The sequence below is a fragment of the Protomyctophum bolini genome (assembly GCF_963924005.1).
Source record: "Protomyctophum bolini genome assembly, chromosome: 21".
In the NCBI taxonomy this organism is placed as follows: Eukaryota; Metazoa; Chordata; class Actinopteri; order Myctophiformes; family Myctophidae; genus Protomyctophum; species Protomyctophum bolini.
In genome coordinates this window covers 18,160,006-18,178,115 of record NC_137882.1, presented here as the reverse complement: position 1 = coordinate 18,178,115, position 18,110 = coordinate 18,160,006, and the positions used below count along the sequence as shown (strand labels likewise).

General features: G+C 41.3%; 2 protein-coding genes across 2 annotated transcripts; one reads left to right on the top strand and one right to left on the bottom strand.

Annotated features, from left to right (window-relative positions):
- Nucleotides 1-148: 148 nt before the first annotated feature.
- On the bottom strand, nt 149-4,493 carry LOC308336413 (cytochrome P450 3A40-like; the record flags this gene model as incomplete). Its single annotated transcript, XM_080793776.1, has 11 exons — nt 149-232; nt 461-623; nt 729-955; nt 1,588-1,748; nt 1,910-1,985; nt 2,081-2,208; nt 2,304-2,452; nt 2,597-2,685; nt 2,782-2,895; nt 3,561-3,660; nt 4,423-4,493. 11 exons carry the CDS (start codon nt 4,491-4,493, stop codon nt 149-151), a joined length of 1,362 nt encoding a protein of 453 aa, XP_080649902.1.
- Nucleotides 4,494-5,614: 1,121 nt separating this feature from the next.
- On the top strand, nt 5,615-17,537 carry eif2s3 (eukaryotic translation initiation factor 2, subunit 3 gamma). Its single transcript, XM_080793338.1, has 12 exons — nt 5,615-5,694; nt 6,435-6,498; nt 8,780-8,907; nt 10,797-10,912; nt 11,639-11,733; nt 12,697-12,855; nt 13,101-13,235; nt 13,343-13,437; nt 13,843-13,987; nt 14,986-15,155; nt 15,709-15,881; nt 16,637-17,537. The coding sequence occupies exons 1-12, from the start codon at nt 5,626-5,628 to the stop codon at nt 16,698-16,700; spliced, it is 1,413 nt and encodes a 470-aa protein (XP_080649464.1). The 5' UTR covers nt 5,615-5,625; the 3' UTR covers nt 16,701-17,537.
- Nucleotides 17,538-18,110: the final 573 nt, after the last annotated feature.

Below are 18,110 nucleotides of genomic sequence, written 5' to 3'. Positions count from 1 at the left end.
GATCTTGTGTTTCTATTTCGATATTTCTTAGTGTTTCAGAAGGTATAAGTAATTCCTGTTACTGTCCACAGACACACGCACACCCCCTGGTGGCTGGTGTGCATGCTGCATGCAGGTACCAGCTTCAGTTTAATTGGTGATTTTGGCATTAGCAGGGCGTACGCGGCACCAACTTCAGTTTAACTGGACGTTTTGGCATCAGCATCATCTGGATATCCATCTCCATAGGAATCTATAAGCAAATGACACAGCAGAGATAGGATGAGAACAAATTAAACTACTTACAAAAAATTGGCAACCCATACTGACAATGTATCCTGTTTACTAAAGAACTGGAGAGACCATGGGAGACTCCTACTACTTAATAGCAAGGATTACAACCAGAATATAGAGCTGTATTCTTTAACAAACATTTTTTAAACCTTTACAGTTTATGAAAAATGAACATTCCCAGTCTCACCTCTGTCTCTTTGCACGCAGAGAAGCTAAACTTCTGCAGGATCTGTACTATTGCCAGTTTTACCGACACCAGAGCAAAACGCATTCCAATACAGTTCCTCGGCCCCGCACCAAAAGGCATGTAGGTGTACGGGTCGATCGTGACCTTGTTTTCCTTGCTGAACCTGACGATAAACAACAATAGCAAGGCAGTGAAGGTTTCTTGCAGTGTTGGTTCGTTTCATGTGGATAATCTATTGGTTGCACATATAAATACAACAGGCACACACCTCTCAGGTTTAAACTCGTCTGGGTTGGGCCACAGCGCAGGGTCCCTGTGTAGGGGCCATACGGGTACCATGACAACCGTATCTTGTGGAATCGTTAAGCCATTGATATTCACAGATGCCTTGGCAACACGTTCCAGGCGCACGACGATGGGGTACAACCGGAGAGACTCGTTGATCACACTGTCCAAGTACGCCATTTGCATCAGTGCCTCGTACTGGACTGGAGCCTGCAGGACAACAAGCACTGGGTTGTGTGTGCAATACAACACTCTAGGGATGTCCCTGACTATGGATTTGTATAGTTGACTATGATTGGCCAAATGTTGTCTATAGTCAACTTATCAAGGTCAGACAAATTTGTCAAATTAGTCACTTTAAAATCGTAATTCTGTTTCCCCGGACACCGCTGGTTGGCTGGAGCTATGCTCGATAACCGGCTTGATAAGCCTAAAGCTTATTGACGGGTACTCGATAAGCTTGTTATCGAGCTCCATCCCTTATGATACATGGCATTTCTACTAGGGCTGTCCTCGGTTTGGGCTTAGTCGATGCAGACTTTGTTGATTAGTGATTTGATGATTTGTATGCTTTTTTACACAGACACATCAATTGTAAACTCTATATATAACCATTTTATTGTGCCAGTCTATAATAGCAATTAGCTATTATGATATTAGAATTTCTTGTTCCCTGCACAAATGTATGCAGCAAAACTTTAGTTCTGAGTATTAACCGAATAAGAATTTGTTTAGTCAAGGTCAGCCCTTTGCACCCTGCATAGACACATCGCAGTGACAGCTGGGGATGGGAAGTGGTTGAAGACCACCAGTTGTAGATGTGTCTTACTGTTTGCATATACCTGGTTAGGGAAGGTGGTATCTATCTCCTCCTGCAGACGTTTCATGATGTGAGGGTTTGTTGCCAAGTTATAGGCCAAGAAAGTGAGAGTACTGCTTGTAGTTTCATAGCCAGCAAAGATGAAGATCATTGCCTGAGAAAGAATCTCATGGTCGCTCAAACCTGAAGAGACAAGAATTAGCAAACAACTTTGACAACTTCGTAGTTAGCTTTGACAACTAACTACATTGAGGAGCTGCTGTTGATGAGTCACACAATGAGTCAAGTTGAGTCGAAACAAGTCAAGTCGAACCAATACCATGCAGCGGAAGAGCAATAGTCACCTTTAATTGGTTCCTGTTCCTTGGGGTTGTTGCCCTTTTGGGAGTCAATCATCAACTGAAGGAAGTCTACCCGACTCTGAAACATTAACATTTGGTTTTATTATACTAGTACGCTCACACACACACACACACTCACTTTGTCAAAATAAACTAAAATAAAGCTAACTGTACATTGTGTGCAGTGGCCTCTCGGTTGGACTTGATCTTCTGCAGTGCAGCGTAGAAAAAGTCAGTGGTAGAGGCGGGGAAGAAAGAAAACTCCATCTTCTCAAAGATCGGACCCAGGAAGGGGAAAAAAGCTGAAAATGGATATTAGAGGTAAAAATGGTTGGTCCTCTGACAGTGTGAGAATGACACTGAATGACAAGAACTAGAAAAAATAAACGTTTCCTACAAACTGCTAGGAAGAGCGGGTCAAACAGGTTGAATTTCAGCATCTTCTTGATGTTGGTGACAAAGGGATCCTTTGGGTTGTTAAGTGAGTCAATGTCTACACTAAACGATGTGCTGGCCACCACGTCCATACTGTAGGCTCCAAAAAACCTTGAGAAAACACACACACACACACACACACACACACACACACACACACACACACACACACACAAGGCTTCAGGCTTGAAAACATGAGGTTGTATTAATTAGACATTGTTCATGTACATGATGCACTGTGAGTGGGATTCTTACTCCTTCAGTTCTAAGGCTTCACCCTTGTCTGCTTTCTTCGTCACACTGCTGAGCAGGTTAGCTGAGTGGTGTTTCATTATGACAAACATCTGAGGCACAGAGGAGCAACACAATTCTGTTACACTGTTCCTTCATATTTAGTTCCTGTACAGGACAGGTTGAAGAATGAAGACACTGTACCGTACCTCCTTAAGTCGTCCAGAGGTGAATGTGGGAGACAGGATCCCACGGATTTTCCTCCACTGGTCATCCTCAGCGATGGTCACAGCATCATAAAGTTGCCCGTTCAAATGGAAGTTCTATAACACATTGTGGTATAGGAATAAACAACTGAATTTCCCCTGCAGGATCTGTCTGTCTGTCTGTAGGGATTTAGACCCGAGCTGGGATCGTACCACAATCTCTAGCTCGGCAAACCGACGCACAACCTACAGTACCATACTGTATGTCAATAGCTGAGCTCCATTGGCAGAGCTGTTGTGGCTGCGTCAGACTTTAAACGAGTTTTGAGAGCATAATAAAGTTGAGAATGTTACCTTTTATGTTTAGACACTGTGAGCGACAAACAAGCCAGTCAGAGCCATGTTGTGTTCTAAAATAGGCATGTATGCATAGTACCGGACACCAATGGTTCAGATTGGTTCCCAAACTTTTTAGCTCAAGACCTAAAAGAGAAAATAGACTAGATTTTCCAGGGACCCTGTGGGGGTGCAAATTCGACAACGCGTGTGTCGAATTTGAAGTCGGTGGGGCAAACGGTTCTCAAGTTACGTGGATTACAGATGTACAGACGTACGTACGTACAGAGACTTGGTGCATTTATAGTTAGATGAGATAGTACTTTTCTGTTTGGATGTATATGGGCTGTCAGTGGTTGGTGTTGCAACTCTAGATTCAGCATATTAAAACAAATCTAGTGTTGCAAGTTGTAACTTGTCTTGTGGAAGTTGTGGCTATACATTACCCTGCGATTGGTGAATATAGAGTAGCACTCCTTGACTAGGACTGCCTTCACCATGGCAGGATCTGTGATACACAGCACTGGCTGGCGGCCGTCATAGATGCTGCATGGACACACAGAAGAAACACTTCAGTTGCACTAAATCCCAAACATTACATGCAAACGGTATAATATTAACTCGTACTGTCCCAAAGGGATATTTCTTTTCACAGCCTGTTCAGCATAGAAACACAGATATAAAGACAGCAGCATGTTTGTTTTTGTTGTCAGTGAAAGTAAGAGGTGGACAGTTACTCACCCCCATGTTTTCCCATACTTGTTGAAGCAGTCCATATCATAAGTAGTGAATCCCTATTGTGAACAATATCATAAATCATAATATGGTTGTCAGTTGAATGGCTAATGTAGGCTGTAGCAATTGTAATTGTTAACACTTAGAACATGTAGTCATGACTCATGTGGAATATGATGTATGAACTACGCAGGTCATTTGATTTGCATGTGCACAAAAGGGAATGTGAGCTGATACACAAAAAATAAAAAGCTAAATGGACAGTGGAGTCTCCAACCTTTCTATATGCCAGCATGGTGCCAAATAAAGGGATCGGAGTAGGACCCGGAACCCCCAGCCTCTTAAACGTCCCATAGGGCCAATATAAGTACCTGCGTGCAAAGAATAATAATTATTAGATCCTTTAAAAGTTATTACTTCAACTTTAAAAAAGGAAAAACACACACACACACACGCACAGAGAGAGAAAGAGAGAGCTCTCCACTTTGAGTTCAAGGAGTAGAATAAACACACCAATATACACTCATGCCACACACACATTTTCTGTAAAATATCAGAAAGGGAGACTCCTACACTAGAAGCAGAGTGACCGCGGCGACCATGAGAGTCCATGTCTCGGCAGAGAAAAACGGCAGGGAGTCCATCGCTCAGCTACGTCTCTTCTCTCTGAAGCAAGTCTGAACAAATCCAAAAGTTTCTATCCTCAGGTAAACTCCCTGGGAGGGGTAAACAAGTGAGTGCAGAGGTCAGCCTATGAATGGAGGTGAATCATGACCAATCAAAGATTAGTCAATGATTTGCCTGCATGTTGCAACATATGTTTTGAGCTTGTAGATATGCTATTTTCCTATATCTTCTGTTATCACGTGTGTGAAAGGGAACAATAATAGCATTTAAATTTCATGATGATCTGATAACATTTGGATGCTTGTAATTAAGAGTTTTACAGGTGTGAAAGGATCATGGAATAAAAGTAAAACAAACCTAGAAACTTAATAAAAACTATTTTAATAAATTTTCTTGATAGTTAGTGTGCCATAACAACTTATTATGACACCACATCAAAATATAATATTGCCAACAGATTTCTCCTTTTCAAATATTTTCAGGACATTAGTGATCATTATTTCACTCAACTTTTACTTTCTCTTGGTTGAAAAAAACTAAAGTTGTCCTTTAAGCTGAAGAAACTAACGTTTTCTGTATTGGGAAAAAAAAATAACAAAAGCCTAGATTCTTTCTATAAGTTTCTTGGTCATGATTTATTTTCCATGGCTGGGGTGAGGCTGTGGGGCATTGTAGTTCGTAGAGCATCTCCCCAGTGATGAACTACAAAATAGCGTAAACTTGAATCAATGACGTCATTAAAACGCCGACGGACCCAACACATGGATGAGAAAATTGTTCTTCACTCATTTGGCTTTAAACCACTTGAGCAAAAATAGCGTTCTATGAGACATTATTTATATTATTGGAGAAAAACATTACAACGTATATAAGCAGCAAAGTGTATTCAGTGTATAAATTGTGTGCTTTAGAATGAAAATGTTGCATCATCCCTTGTGGAAGGACCCCTTTCAACTGGTGTTTTGAGTGACAAAAACAAATATCACTTGCCTGTCAAACATCTAAAAATAATTACCGTGACAATATTCACTGTAAATAGCCCGATTAGCTCCCCCTCCCATCAAATAAATTGCTGGTACATTTTTAAAACGCTGATTTATAGTAATTCAGGCACCCGCCGTGGCCTCCTCAGTTCCTTTTTCGTTCAAGATGGCGGGTGACGAGTCTGGAATAACGCTGGGGCAGCCTCATCTATCCAGACAAGATCTAAATACTCTGGTGAGTGTCTGTTTTATCGGCACGTTCGCTCTTTGTTCGTAATAGTCGTTCAGTTTCCATAAACTCGACCATGAATTAGGAGCTTATATGTCCTCCTCGCCTTACCAGCCGGCACAATGGCACATGACACTAGCCTACTACTGTCTGTGTGATGGGCCCGGCGCTGGGAGGCATGGGTTTTGTGCTGACCATATGTGAATGTACTGTAGCTAAATACAATATCTGCAAATGATGACCAAATTAAAAACAACAGAGTTCTTTCAAAAGTTCTTGTGGTTTTATCGGCTATTTGATCAGTACCAGCTAACTGTCTCAATAAATGCAAGTTAGGCGGCTACAGGAAGTGTACGCTAGTAAGGCTACTGAGTAAATGCGAGCTATTAAATGTAGATCATTCTGTTTGTGTCTTATGAGCCCTATTTCATCATTTATATCACATTTGATAGTCAAACCATATCCGCCTACACTGTAAAATCCTCAGGGAAGTGTACAAAGATGACCAAATGGACCCACAATTTAAGAACAAATGTGTACACTCTTAGTTCTCTAGACTAATTGACCCAAGGGATTTAAAAAAGAATGGGTAGGTCATCAATTTAATACATTTTCAACATCATATTCAGGACAGAGCCATGGATTGCTAGGTACTATGATGAAAGGCAGCATTGTCCAGTTAACAAAGAAGCAAATCCTCTGGTCTGTTCTGTATCCCTCTAATGTATGTCTCTCTCATCATTCAGGATGTGTCATCACTGACCCCACTCTCTCCTGAGATCATCAGCAGGCAGGCCACCATCAATATCGGTAAGGAAATCAATCCGCCATCTTCTATATCTAGACCGGTCAAACATGTATGCATCCCGTGGCTAAAGTCTGCTTCAAACGGCGTGCCTCCGTCGTTTTAACTGTTTTTGCCTAACTCCTTCCTAACTTAATATTAGGGCCTGTAGTTGGGCATCGCCTATTCACAATTATTTGAGATAATTGCAATTATTTTTGCATATTTGTTACCATGTAGATATTTTCCAAAAATAGCAAATCTACAAGTTTATAATCCAGGGGCGTTACTTGAGCGACGCAGACAACGCGGGCCCATAGGCAAGGGGGGCACACGGCCGCCCACCCGTGCTGTCTAAAATAAAATTATAAACCCATACAGAGATGCAATGACAGTTGAGTTGAACAAAGTTTGGTGGGGCCTGGTGGTGGCTGCTGCACACACAGCCACACACCATTCCATACCATTATGCGCATAGCACACATGTGCCCCGCCTCCCTCCCAACAGCTCTCCTCTAGTAGAGTGTACTAGTCTAGTAGAGGGTTCCAGGCTGTAGGCTAATAACATGATGGAAGTCAGAGATTGTGCAGTGGGCTTTCCCAGTCTCGAGTCCCGACAGCCAGGTACGTGCACAAATCACAACTACAACTGTACAGTGCCCCGCTGTTTATAAACCAATACGCAGTTTGGGCTTCTTTTTACAGGCTGTAGCTGTTGCTCTGATTACAATCGCGATAGCTACCATCAGAACTGCTGTACAGTGCCCCGCTGCGTTGCATTCACGGGGGGTTGGTGCTGTCGGGGGCACTCGCTGATCAGCCTGCATCAGGGCCCAGTGACATCTAGTTACCCTACTGTTATAATCAATGCATGTTGTAAGCATGTAGATCAGGGCTACTCTACTTTTGCTGGCTCAGGGGCCACTCGGCAAAAGTCCAAGGGCCGCAAACTAAAAATGGCAGTATTTACAAATGTATTTTGTAACAGACTACACGACTACTAGTCAAGCCTGGCTCCAGCCCTGAATCGCTAGCCACGCCCATTACGAAAATATGTTCTGGCGATTCAAGTGAAACGAAATGAATGAGTGTCATGCTACGACTAGTCTAAAAATTAAGGAAACAGAGTAAAAACCACATTTCCATGGTTTGTTTGTTGAGGCCAAACCTCAACGAACAAAAACATTGTGATTAATGATGAAGTTACAAAATGAGTCTTCATTCACACACACTAATTATCCATAATGTATAAATTATGGATAAGGGGTCAGGACATCTAGGTCTTTTCGGGGAGGGGTCAGAATAAATTATGGATTTAGCCTGTTATTCGTCTCAACTGCTCATTATAATGAACAGATGATCACAGGTGAAAATATAAGTAAGTGGTTAATAATCAGTGGTTAATAATCAGGCCATATCACTTTGTCTTGGAACAAAGTAAACCGTACAATACCTACAAGCTTGTTAAAAACAATGAAAATAACTAATTTGTTATGACCATGACGGGTGGCAGATACATTAAGCAGGGAGGGGCCGCATGCAGCCAATGGGACTTTAAAATTTGAAATTTTGAATTTTGAAAAATTCAATTGTTTTTATTTGTTTTCTCATGCCCCGCCATGTAAAACACATTTGAGTATTCATAGACACTTTATATAGGCACTTGCTGCACTTGTTTATCTGTTGAAAAAAAGTTTTATTGCTTAGAGGGGAATACCACTCATTTTCAACATTTTTCTATGGAGTTGTGTGGAAAACTGGAAATAATAAAAAGTCACCCCATGTTGTGCTGCCTAGAACTGGAGGTCTGACAAAAAACTAACATTATGAAGTACAGCTTTGTGATGTCACTGAGATGTACTTGTTACTGTTTTTTCAGACCTCCAGTTCTAGGCAACACAGATCAAGATTAATCAAGATTAATTAATTACAAAGCTTCTAATTAATTGGATTAAAAAATGTAAGTGTGTGTGTGTGTGTGTGTGTGTGTGTGTAATTTATTTGTACGAGTACTTATTTGTCATATCTGCTCTGTGATTTTTTTTTTATTGCAAAGCTTAAAAGGCCAAACAGAAATGTAGTTTTTATTATGTTCAATGCCAAAAGCACAATTAAATTGTATGTATGAGAATTAATCGTCAACTTAAACTGTAATCGCCCTTCCTGTAGTTTCACCAAGTGGCCTAAGTGTTCTGCCTCGCTGGAGACCAGTGTTAACAGGGCGAGTGTTCCACCGCCGAGGGCGAGCACTCCACGAAACCTGTTGACATCCCAGATCTTCTCCTGACGATCTCTTCTTTCCTCCAGGAACCATTGGTCATGTGGCCCATGGCAAGTCAACCGTGGTGAAGGCCATCTCCGGTGTGCACACAGTCAGGTTCAAGAATGAGTTGGAAAGGAACATTACTATCAAGCTTGGATATGCCAACGCCAAGGTAAGCACCATGGAGGTTCCTCTGTCTGAGGGCGGAGACAGAGGGCGGAGGTTGTTATTCCCAGACATGGTTGTTTAGTTGCACTGAATTACTACGGTAAATCATCGCTGTCGGGCAGAAACCTCCTATATCCATATTCTAACTTTTTGTGTTTTTTCATAAATCAATGCCCTACTTGTTCATACTACAGTGTCACACAAAATAATCAAAAGTAGCAAATCCACAAGCTTGAAACTTTTGATACTTTTGAATTTGAATCCTGAAAAATAACAGTTTTGAACATATTACGTTTCCACCCTACAGAGTCGATAACTACAACCAATAGCTAATTAGGTGATCTACAAGCTTGAAGATAGCTATCTTGGAATAAAAATCTTAAAACATTAAAAATGTACATACGATATAAGATTTTTGGTGGGCAAAAAAGGGACACAAGGGTTAATGGCCTATCCACACTAAGCTCTATAACTATTATAAGTAAAGATATTTTTCAAGATCGTCCTATCTCAATTTGATAGCTGTCTACACAACACCTTTAAAGACAACGGACAGTGAAGGATATATTTTGGAAAGTCAACATGTTATCTCATCTTAATATTGGGCTTTTTGACCTCCCCACCGGAATACCCGATCCTTGTCACGAATGTAACACCCAGGAATTGAACTCTGTTTTCCCGTGTGGAAAGCCAACATCTTAACCACTAACGGGGGAATTCCCCTCTTAGCCGGGGAGATATTAGGCTTTTGGTCATAAGGCTCTGAGCTACTACGGCTACATTTATAATGTGGCCTATAATGTGGTTACGCTTTTGTTGCATCATGTGTTCTAATCCTTTTGTGCTTCAGTCCTCCCACACAAGGACTGGAAGCATGGAGAATTAATTAAAATGTGATAATTTCCAAGGTCTTGAAATCAATTGTGCCATTTTTTTTTCTGTCATTCACCCCATATCTTTAATTTCGGGTGCAATTGTGCATACATGTATGAAGTCTAGTTTTAGGAGGCTAGCACGTCCATCATTCTCAAGCATATCACACCCAGAAGTGTGAACATGAATGACTTCCTTTTAATAGGCTGTGTAACGTTTTAATCGGTTAACATTTTTATGGCTCATCTGTGAATTATTATCCATATTTTGTATATGGATATTTTAATAATACTGATATTACAAACAGAAAATCGGAATCTGTTTTATTGTTACTTCCATAATACACACTCGTGACTCGGCATACATGGGATCAAAACAATAAATGTATCCGCTTGTCGCCTTTAAAAACAACAGATATTAAAAAGCGCCAAGGGATTAAAAATACTAAAACCAAAGGGGGAGCAGACATTGGTTTTTTAAAAAGAGGGAAAAAAGCATGTTAAGTATGTACACTTTTACTTGACTCGGTCTAGATTGCTTAGCTTCTCTGGTTTATATATTTGCTACAGTACTGCCACAGTGATGAATCTTTATTTTTATTTATGCGTCCACACCTGGGGGGCACCTGCCCTCCCAAAAGTCAATGCATAGGATTGGTCTAACCAGCAACGATATTGCCCTCAACTGCCAGCATTCATCTTAAAATGCTGCCCCAATTAAAATGCATGAATTGACTTTTGTAAAATTCAGAAATGAAAAAAGGAAGTTCTTTCAGAGATGGAATATTTCCATCTTTGTTTGACTTCATCATTATAAAGACTTCCTTCTCTACTCAATTACCATTATCTTGCCTTCATACCACAAATGTGTACCTTCGTTTCACATATCGCCTATTTTGTTTTGTTTTTTGCACCACAAATGTCCTTTCTTTTTCTGTTCATCACTTAACCGCAAAACTAAAGTAAAATTCTACTTGTCTCTTCTCCTATCACCTTCCACACTGCCCTGTGGCCATACTAGGTGTATAAGCTGGATGACTGTCCAAGACCAGAGTGCTACAGGTCATGTGGAAGCAGTACCCCAGACGAGTTCCCCACAGACATCCCTGGCACCAAGGGCAACTTCAAACTGGTTAGGTGAGACTGAGCTGTGGTGGATCACAAACGTACGACAACGTCACACAAACACAAAGTAGCAGATCTACAAGCTCAATCTACTATTCTTGAATTTGAATCCTGGAAAGTAACAGTTTTGGTTTCCACCCGACAGAATATACTTTGTATAACCAGAGCTTTCATTTACAAACAGACTTACACACTAAGCACCTTTATGCTTTCAAAGTAGTACAAGCGTCAAATTGTGCTGGCTTTTGACTTGTGAGCTTGTAGATCTGCTGTTTTTGTGTGAACATTTCTAATACTTCATTGGTATTTTCAGTTTGTTTTCCATGACTATTGTACTTTTTTTTTTGTGAAACTGATGAGAAATACTATGACTCAATACTATGATACCCAAATAATTAACAAGGATGGAGAAGAAAATAAGAACCCCTCTCCTTTTCTGAAAGATACGCTAGGTTGAAAGTGTTGAAAATGATCTTGGCGGGGCATATGTCCATTTTTGGTCGTGATTATTTGAGTTGTAGTTCAGGAGGTTGTGTTCATAACTTCATATTAGCCTTTCTCACATGGCTTCAGGATGCTGCTTAACTAATTGAGCCAAGATGCCTTCTTCCCTGCTCTCTGCCATACTGTGTGTCATAATCTGTATGTAACGACCTGGTATTTTAGACGCATTCCTGCCTGGGATTTTGAAGTGACCGCGTCCCTTCCTTTTTCGCTGCTTTCCATCCCTTTCCCTAGACACGTCTCATTTGTCGACTGTCCCGGTCACGACATTCTGATGGCCACCATGTTGAACGGAGCTGCTGTCATGGATGCAGCCCTTCTACTGATCGGTAAGACTAAAATTAATTTGTATGCAGGACTACCATTCTGCACCCTTAGGATCCTCGGAATGAAACCAAAAATGTATCCTCTGGAATGTCTTTTTTTAAGATTTCTTTTTTGTATTTGTATTCTCTGCTTATACAATTAAAGTGGTTCTTTTCACATAGCCCTTCTAGACACACAGGGCTTTGTATAAATATGCATCTCATAAAAGGGGTCACTCAGAGGGTGAGATTATCATCTCTGGGGGCCTTGCTCAAATCGGCTCACAGAAAGAGAAGCACACTGAACAAGAAACATTGTAGTCGCAACTAGGGCTCTCACGATTCCAAATTCTAACATGACAATTAATAATTGTCACACAAATACTTGTGAGTAATGATTTAATTGTGTTTCTGGCATTGGAACATATGAATACAAATGTTTTTTGTCCTCTTTGTCCACATTGCACAGGGGTGCAATATGGGTAAATTATGAGAAATTACTGACAATTTCAAAAAGAAAAAAAAAGAAGGCAAATAGCTGATCTACATGTTTAGAACATTTTACAAGTGACTCCGTTTAGATTTTCATTATCGTGAGAATGATGGCTTCCATTTTCACATTGCAACTTTTCAGGACTAGAAAGCCTGCAGTTTCTATTAGCTTGTATTCCCCATTGATATCACTGGAGGTCGGTTTCTGAACTGCCCACAGCCCTCCTATGAGACAGAGTAGAAAAAGATTGTGCCTTTTTTTCATGATTTATTAGTGAGGTGAAGTGGTCCTTTTAATGAAGCTTATGATGAACATGAAAATTATGCAAAATAGATTTGGTGATTATGTAATAATTGTTATGGGCCTAGTTACTACTAATCAGCCTTAATATTGTAGTTGCTACTAATCAGACAAACCTACCTGCTACCATCATGCCACATACCAGCTACCAGACTTACTCACTCTCTTGCTGTCTTTCTCTCTTTCTGTGCCAGCGGGTAACGAGTCGTGTCCCCAGCCACAGACGTCAGAGCATCTTGCAGCCATAGAGATCATGAAGCTCAAACACATCCTTATCCTGCAGAACAAGATCGACCTGGTGAAAGAGAGCCAGGCCAAAGAGCAGTATGAGCAGATCCTCGCTTTCGTACAGGGTGAGTCTGTGTGGGGACTATTCTGTTCTCCTTGTTTATTGGTCGGTGTTGTTTGCTTATTGTTGCTGTCGGACATTTTTGTTTTTTAAATGATGATCATACTACAGCCTCACACAAAAGTATCAAAAGTAGCAGATCTGCAAGTTTGTTTTGAGCTTGGAAATCTTTACTACTTTACTTTTTCTTTTTTTAAACAATCCTGAGAGACGACATGTAATCTTTTCCGTGATGGTCCTGCCCTGCAGGTACAGTGGCAGAGGGCGCCCCAATCATTCCCATCTCAGCCCAGCTGAAGTACAACATAGAGGTGGTGTGTGAGTACATCGTCAAAAAGATCCCAGTACCAATCAGAGACTTCACTTCAGAACCCAGACTCATTGGTAAGTATGCCCAAAATTGGAAATTACAAACATAAAATGGACAATATTATTTCTCTGCTTCTTCCAACTAATAACCTGTGGTGTGGGTCACCTGTTATGATTTTCAGTTATCAGATCTTTTGACGTCAACAAGCCTGGTTGTGAGGTGGATGACCTGAAAGGTGGTGTAGCTGGAGGCAGTATCCTAAAGGGTGTGCTCAAGGTAACCACGTTCTCCTGTGCCCTTCCTTCATGCTTGGTTTTAACGCTAGAGTGCTTTTATTCTGAAAACACCCTTTATGCCCAAAACCATGAAGCGAAATCTTCCATTGCTACATCGCGCCAGTAAGTCTTATCTCTCTTTAGAAGCTATTTTAAACTATGGCGTTGCATTGCAAGTTGCAACAATAAACAATCTACAAGCTCACAACAGTTTGCGATGCCAAAGATGGTGGATTTAGAAAGATACGCCATCCCAATTTGAGCCACTAAGTACCAAGCAAAATGGTACTTAAATTGCGTACAAATTGTCTCGAATAGACAGATACGGGAAGTAAGTTGGAGATGGCATGTCTTTCTTTTTTTGGGCGATGTTTGCTCAAGATCAACTGTTTTTCTCCACCTTCAGGTCGGTCAGGAGTTGGAAGTGCGTCCAGGCATCGTGTCCAAAGACCACGAAGGGAAGCTGATGTGCAAGCCAATCTTCTCCAAGATAGTCTCCCTATTTGCCGAACACAATGACCTGCAGTATGCCGCACCCGGGGGCCTCATCGGTATGACATGCTCTAATCAGATCTCCACGATAAGGTTGTGCGGTTTTTCGTTTGATACGGTTTCATATAATCTTTACGGTTTCGCCGGCTAAACTGGCCAAACCGTTTCACCTGACATGTGCGTTGGGTGCCCGTGATTATTGTTTGCGGAAGCAGTTGAGAGAACTCGGAACTCAGTGGATCATGCTGAAATAATCTGATGTGACTCCTAAGAACGGCTTCTCCTGTGCTCCCAATCTGGAGATAATTATACCTCGCCATACAGCGGAGCGCGTGCAGAAAATAGCTTGTCGTGCATTGTTTATGGATTCATTTTAGGTTTGTTAATGGGGTAACAAACCTAAAATGGACACTGGTTTCTGTCACACCATAAGATACTTACTGTATGTAATGGGTAAAATCACTGAGATCTATTCTACGAGTAAATCAGACGTGTGTCAGCCTGGGAGTCTGAGAAGTACACTATGGTAGGCAGAGAGGGACAAGACAGGCGAACATGAAGGTACATTTAGCGAAAGGGACCATCTTGTGGCGGTAGACTGTAAAAGCAGTCTCTGTTTAATAAAATGTAACTAATAATGCAAACGCATGGCCACGTTAATATTAATTGGAAGGTAAAACAAAAAAATGGGGTGTTTTGATCATAGTAAACCGGGGTCTAAAATTTTGCAAATGTCTTAATCATTTACATGATCACTATATTACAGACACAACACGATATTCTTGAAATAGTTTGAAGACTGATTCGGGTAACTTATTACAAAGGGTTCTTTGCAAAAAATAGCAGTAAAACTGTCACTTTTATTTGTTTATAAGTGCTCTCAGTGCAGCTCAATTATATTTTCCCTAAACGTCCGCTGATGAGATTATCCTTTCACACTGTTTCACAAATTGCACATTAGGACTTGGCCATACAAACATCAGATTTGATTTTGCTTTAATCCATCCATCCAACAAGTGCATGAGCATATCTCTGTGTGTTTGTTGCAATGTTGCAGGTGTGGGCACTAAAATCGACCCAACGCTGTGCAGAGCAGACCGTATGGTGGGTCAGGTGCTGGGCGCCGTCGGAGCGCTGCCAGAGATCTTCACAGAGCTGGAAATCTCCTACTTCCTCCTCCGGAGGCTGCTGGGAGTCCGCACAGAGGGAGACAAGAAAGCAGCCAAGGTGCGCCATTAGCTGAGCATTCTGGGATCCGTAGTCTTTTGAGTCTTGACTCCTCAGAACTGTGGCCCCTTCTCCACCGGAGTTTAACTGTTTCCGTTTTTTCCTGCCGAATTTTTAGACTTTAGTGTTTTCCACTAAAATGAATTGGTTCGGAACCCTAAAAGTTGGTCGGAAGTGGAACCAAAACATACTAGTTTTTTCTTGCTGAGCCCGGAACCAAAGTGGATGTATTACTATTCTATAGTTTGGAAGATGCTGTTACGATCTAAACAAAGGCCAAACGGGTGAAAAATCATCACACAAAAAAAGAATTTCCCCCATGAAATAGAAACTTTGACCAGTCGTGCATGCATGCGTGAGTGCGTGTGTGTGTCTGCGAAGCAAACGCTACCAACAGCAGATGGTGGCATTGGCATCCACATAATATCTGCAGTCTGTAACATAATGTTGAATTATGAGCTTGTTAAATTATTTGTGTCCTTTTTATTTTCTCCTTTTGCCTCCATTTTTAAAAGGGTATGTAACACATCCTTCAACATATTTGTCCCTGCAGGTCCAGAAGCTGTCCAAGAACGAGGTGCTGATGGTGAACATCGGTTCATTGTCCACAGGAGGCCGTGTGAGCGCCGTCAAGGCCGATTTGGCCAAGATCGTCCTGACCAACCCAGTCTGCACAGAGGTGGGCGAGAAGATCGCCCTGAGTCGCCGTGTGGAGAAACATTGGCGGTAAGGACAGTGTATTAAATATATTATGCGCCAATGGGTTCTGAAAGAACGTGCTTCAAATTACGTACTTGACGGGCAATGAGTTAATTTTAACCTGCTGAAAGTGAAATGAAAAGCCTCCCAATTCTATGTCTATGATGACTCAAGATGCTTTTCTCATTTATTGGATTTGATTATGGTAAAATAAATATGATTAAACACAATCTAAGAAACAAAGGATATATACACACACACACACACACACACACACACACACACACACACACACACACACACGTGTAATAAAAACTTGTTTCCAATCTGGTCCTGCAACACAAAATCTAAATAAATAGTCCAGTAAAATACATAGCAGTGCTATGATAGCACCATTACATACTATGTAATGGTGCTATGATAGCACTGCTATACATAGGCATGCAGCATGTCACATGAACTTCAACCTGAAAAACACTGAAAACCACCTAAATTCCATATCAAATATCAAACGGAGTGTACATCCACTTTCGGAAAGCATTATATTGCCAACTAGTACACAATGAATGAAACATGGTTTCATCAAAAAGAAAGATAAGTAGTATAAAAAACTGATATCAATTGTTGAAATGTAATTTGTTGAGTGACGTTAACCGTTTGGCCGGGAGTTGAACAGTAAAAAAAGTGACCTTTTGACAGAATTATTGCACTTGGCTGAATATTGTGTGTGTGTGTGTGTGTGTGTGTGTGTGTGTGTGTCTCATTTGTTCTCCCCCCTTCAGTCTGATTGGCTGGGGTCAGATCAGGAGGGGCGTGACCATCACGCCCACAGTGGACGACGACTGAGGAGACCTGCGTCACCGTGGCGACGCTCCCATCAAAAAGACGAGCCACACCCACCATCACACTCTTCATATAAATGGACCGAGGGGGAGGGGGGGGGGGGGGGGGAGTTTTAAGGGAGGAAGAAACAAGACAGAGGTCATCTCAATAGTCCAACGATAGTGCGCCTCCTTGCTCGGTCTCCTCCTGCCTCTGCAACATTCTGTTAACGGGACATCTGCCACGCCATGGAGGGCAGAATGTGTATATACATACATACTACGTTAAATTGAAGAAATTAGAGCCGTCTGCTGTGGTTGCAGGTGTAGTAATATTTGGGTGATCTGATTTTGGTTTTGTTGGAATTGAATCCTGCATACATTGGTCGCTGTTACATGCATAATAAGCCTGATTTATACTTGGTTGCACACACCTTTTCCTGCCGTAAGTGGCAGATATACAAGCTCACGGATCTGTAGATCTGCTATTTTACTGATCAACGACACCGGCACGCAACCAAGTATAAATCCTGCAGAGGACCAGCACCGGAGACGAGGAGAGGAGGGCTTCCGGTATTTCGACTATTAAGATGACCTCCAGAAGGAAGCATTGTGTTGGATTCCAGAGGGAGTCGTAAGAACCTACTACAGTTTCCCAGTCAATTCTACAGGACAGTTTATGGCTATTTTATGTTTGAATATTTGCTAGCTGTTTGAGCGTTGACGGGTGTTTAAAGCCGTTATGATGAGCCCTCTGGTGACGTTTTAAACACGTTTTACAGTGAGGGGAGATCAGTATTCTGGGTTATGTGTGCTGGCTTACAGCTGTCATTGGAATCTAATAAAATACATTTGGAAGAAAGGTGCCGTTTGTGTTTTTGTCATTACAATGAATCTTTGTCAAGATGGATGTTAAATTAATAATTTCAGGAATTCACAATTAGATATTTATAATATATGTATGCACTATGCAGCCTGAGGCTGTTTTTCTAGGATATTATTTAAATACCGGTAACTGAACTGTGTTCACTTCCGTGATTGTCCCAAAGAGTATTGTAGAAGGAGAGGTCACACAACACGTTCTATGGTGCACTGTTGGATAATGAAACCCTTACCCAATACCCTGTTATTAGACAGGCTACGTAAACACCGTCATAATATAGAAATAATTTTCCTGCACCGAATATGTGACTGGTGCCTGCAATGCCTAAGATCATGCATGTGACGCATATGACCTTTCCTTCTTTATAGTATTGGATTTTCTCACCTGAGAAACACGGGACATAGCGTCACCACAGAACGTTGACTACACTACGAGGAGGGGTATGTTTCGCAGGTAAACTAAAGTTTTATGCATGATAATTGAATGTACGGTATATATTTTAATGAACTCTGATATTGGCTACATTTGTTATGCGCACAGTCGTTGGCGCTG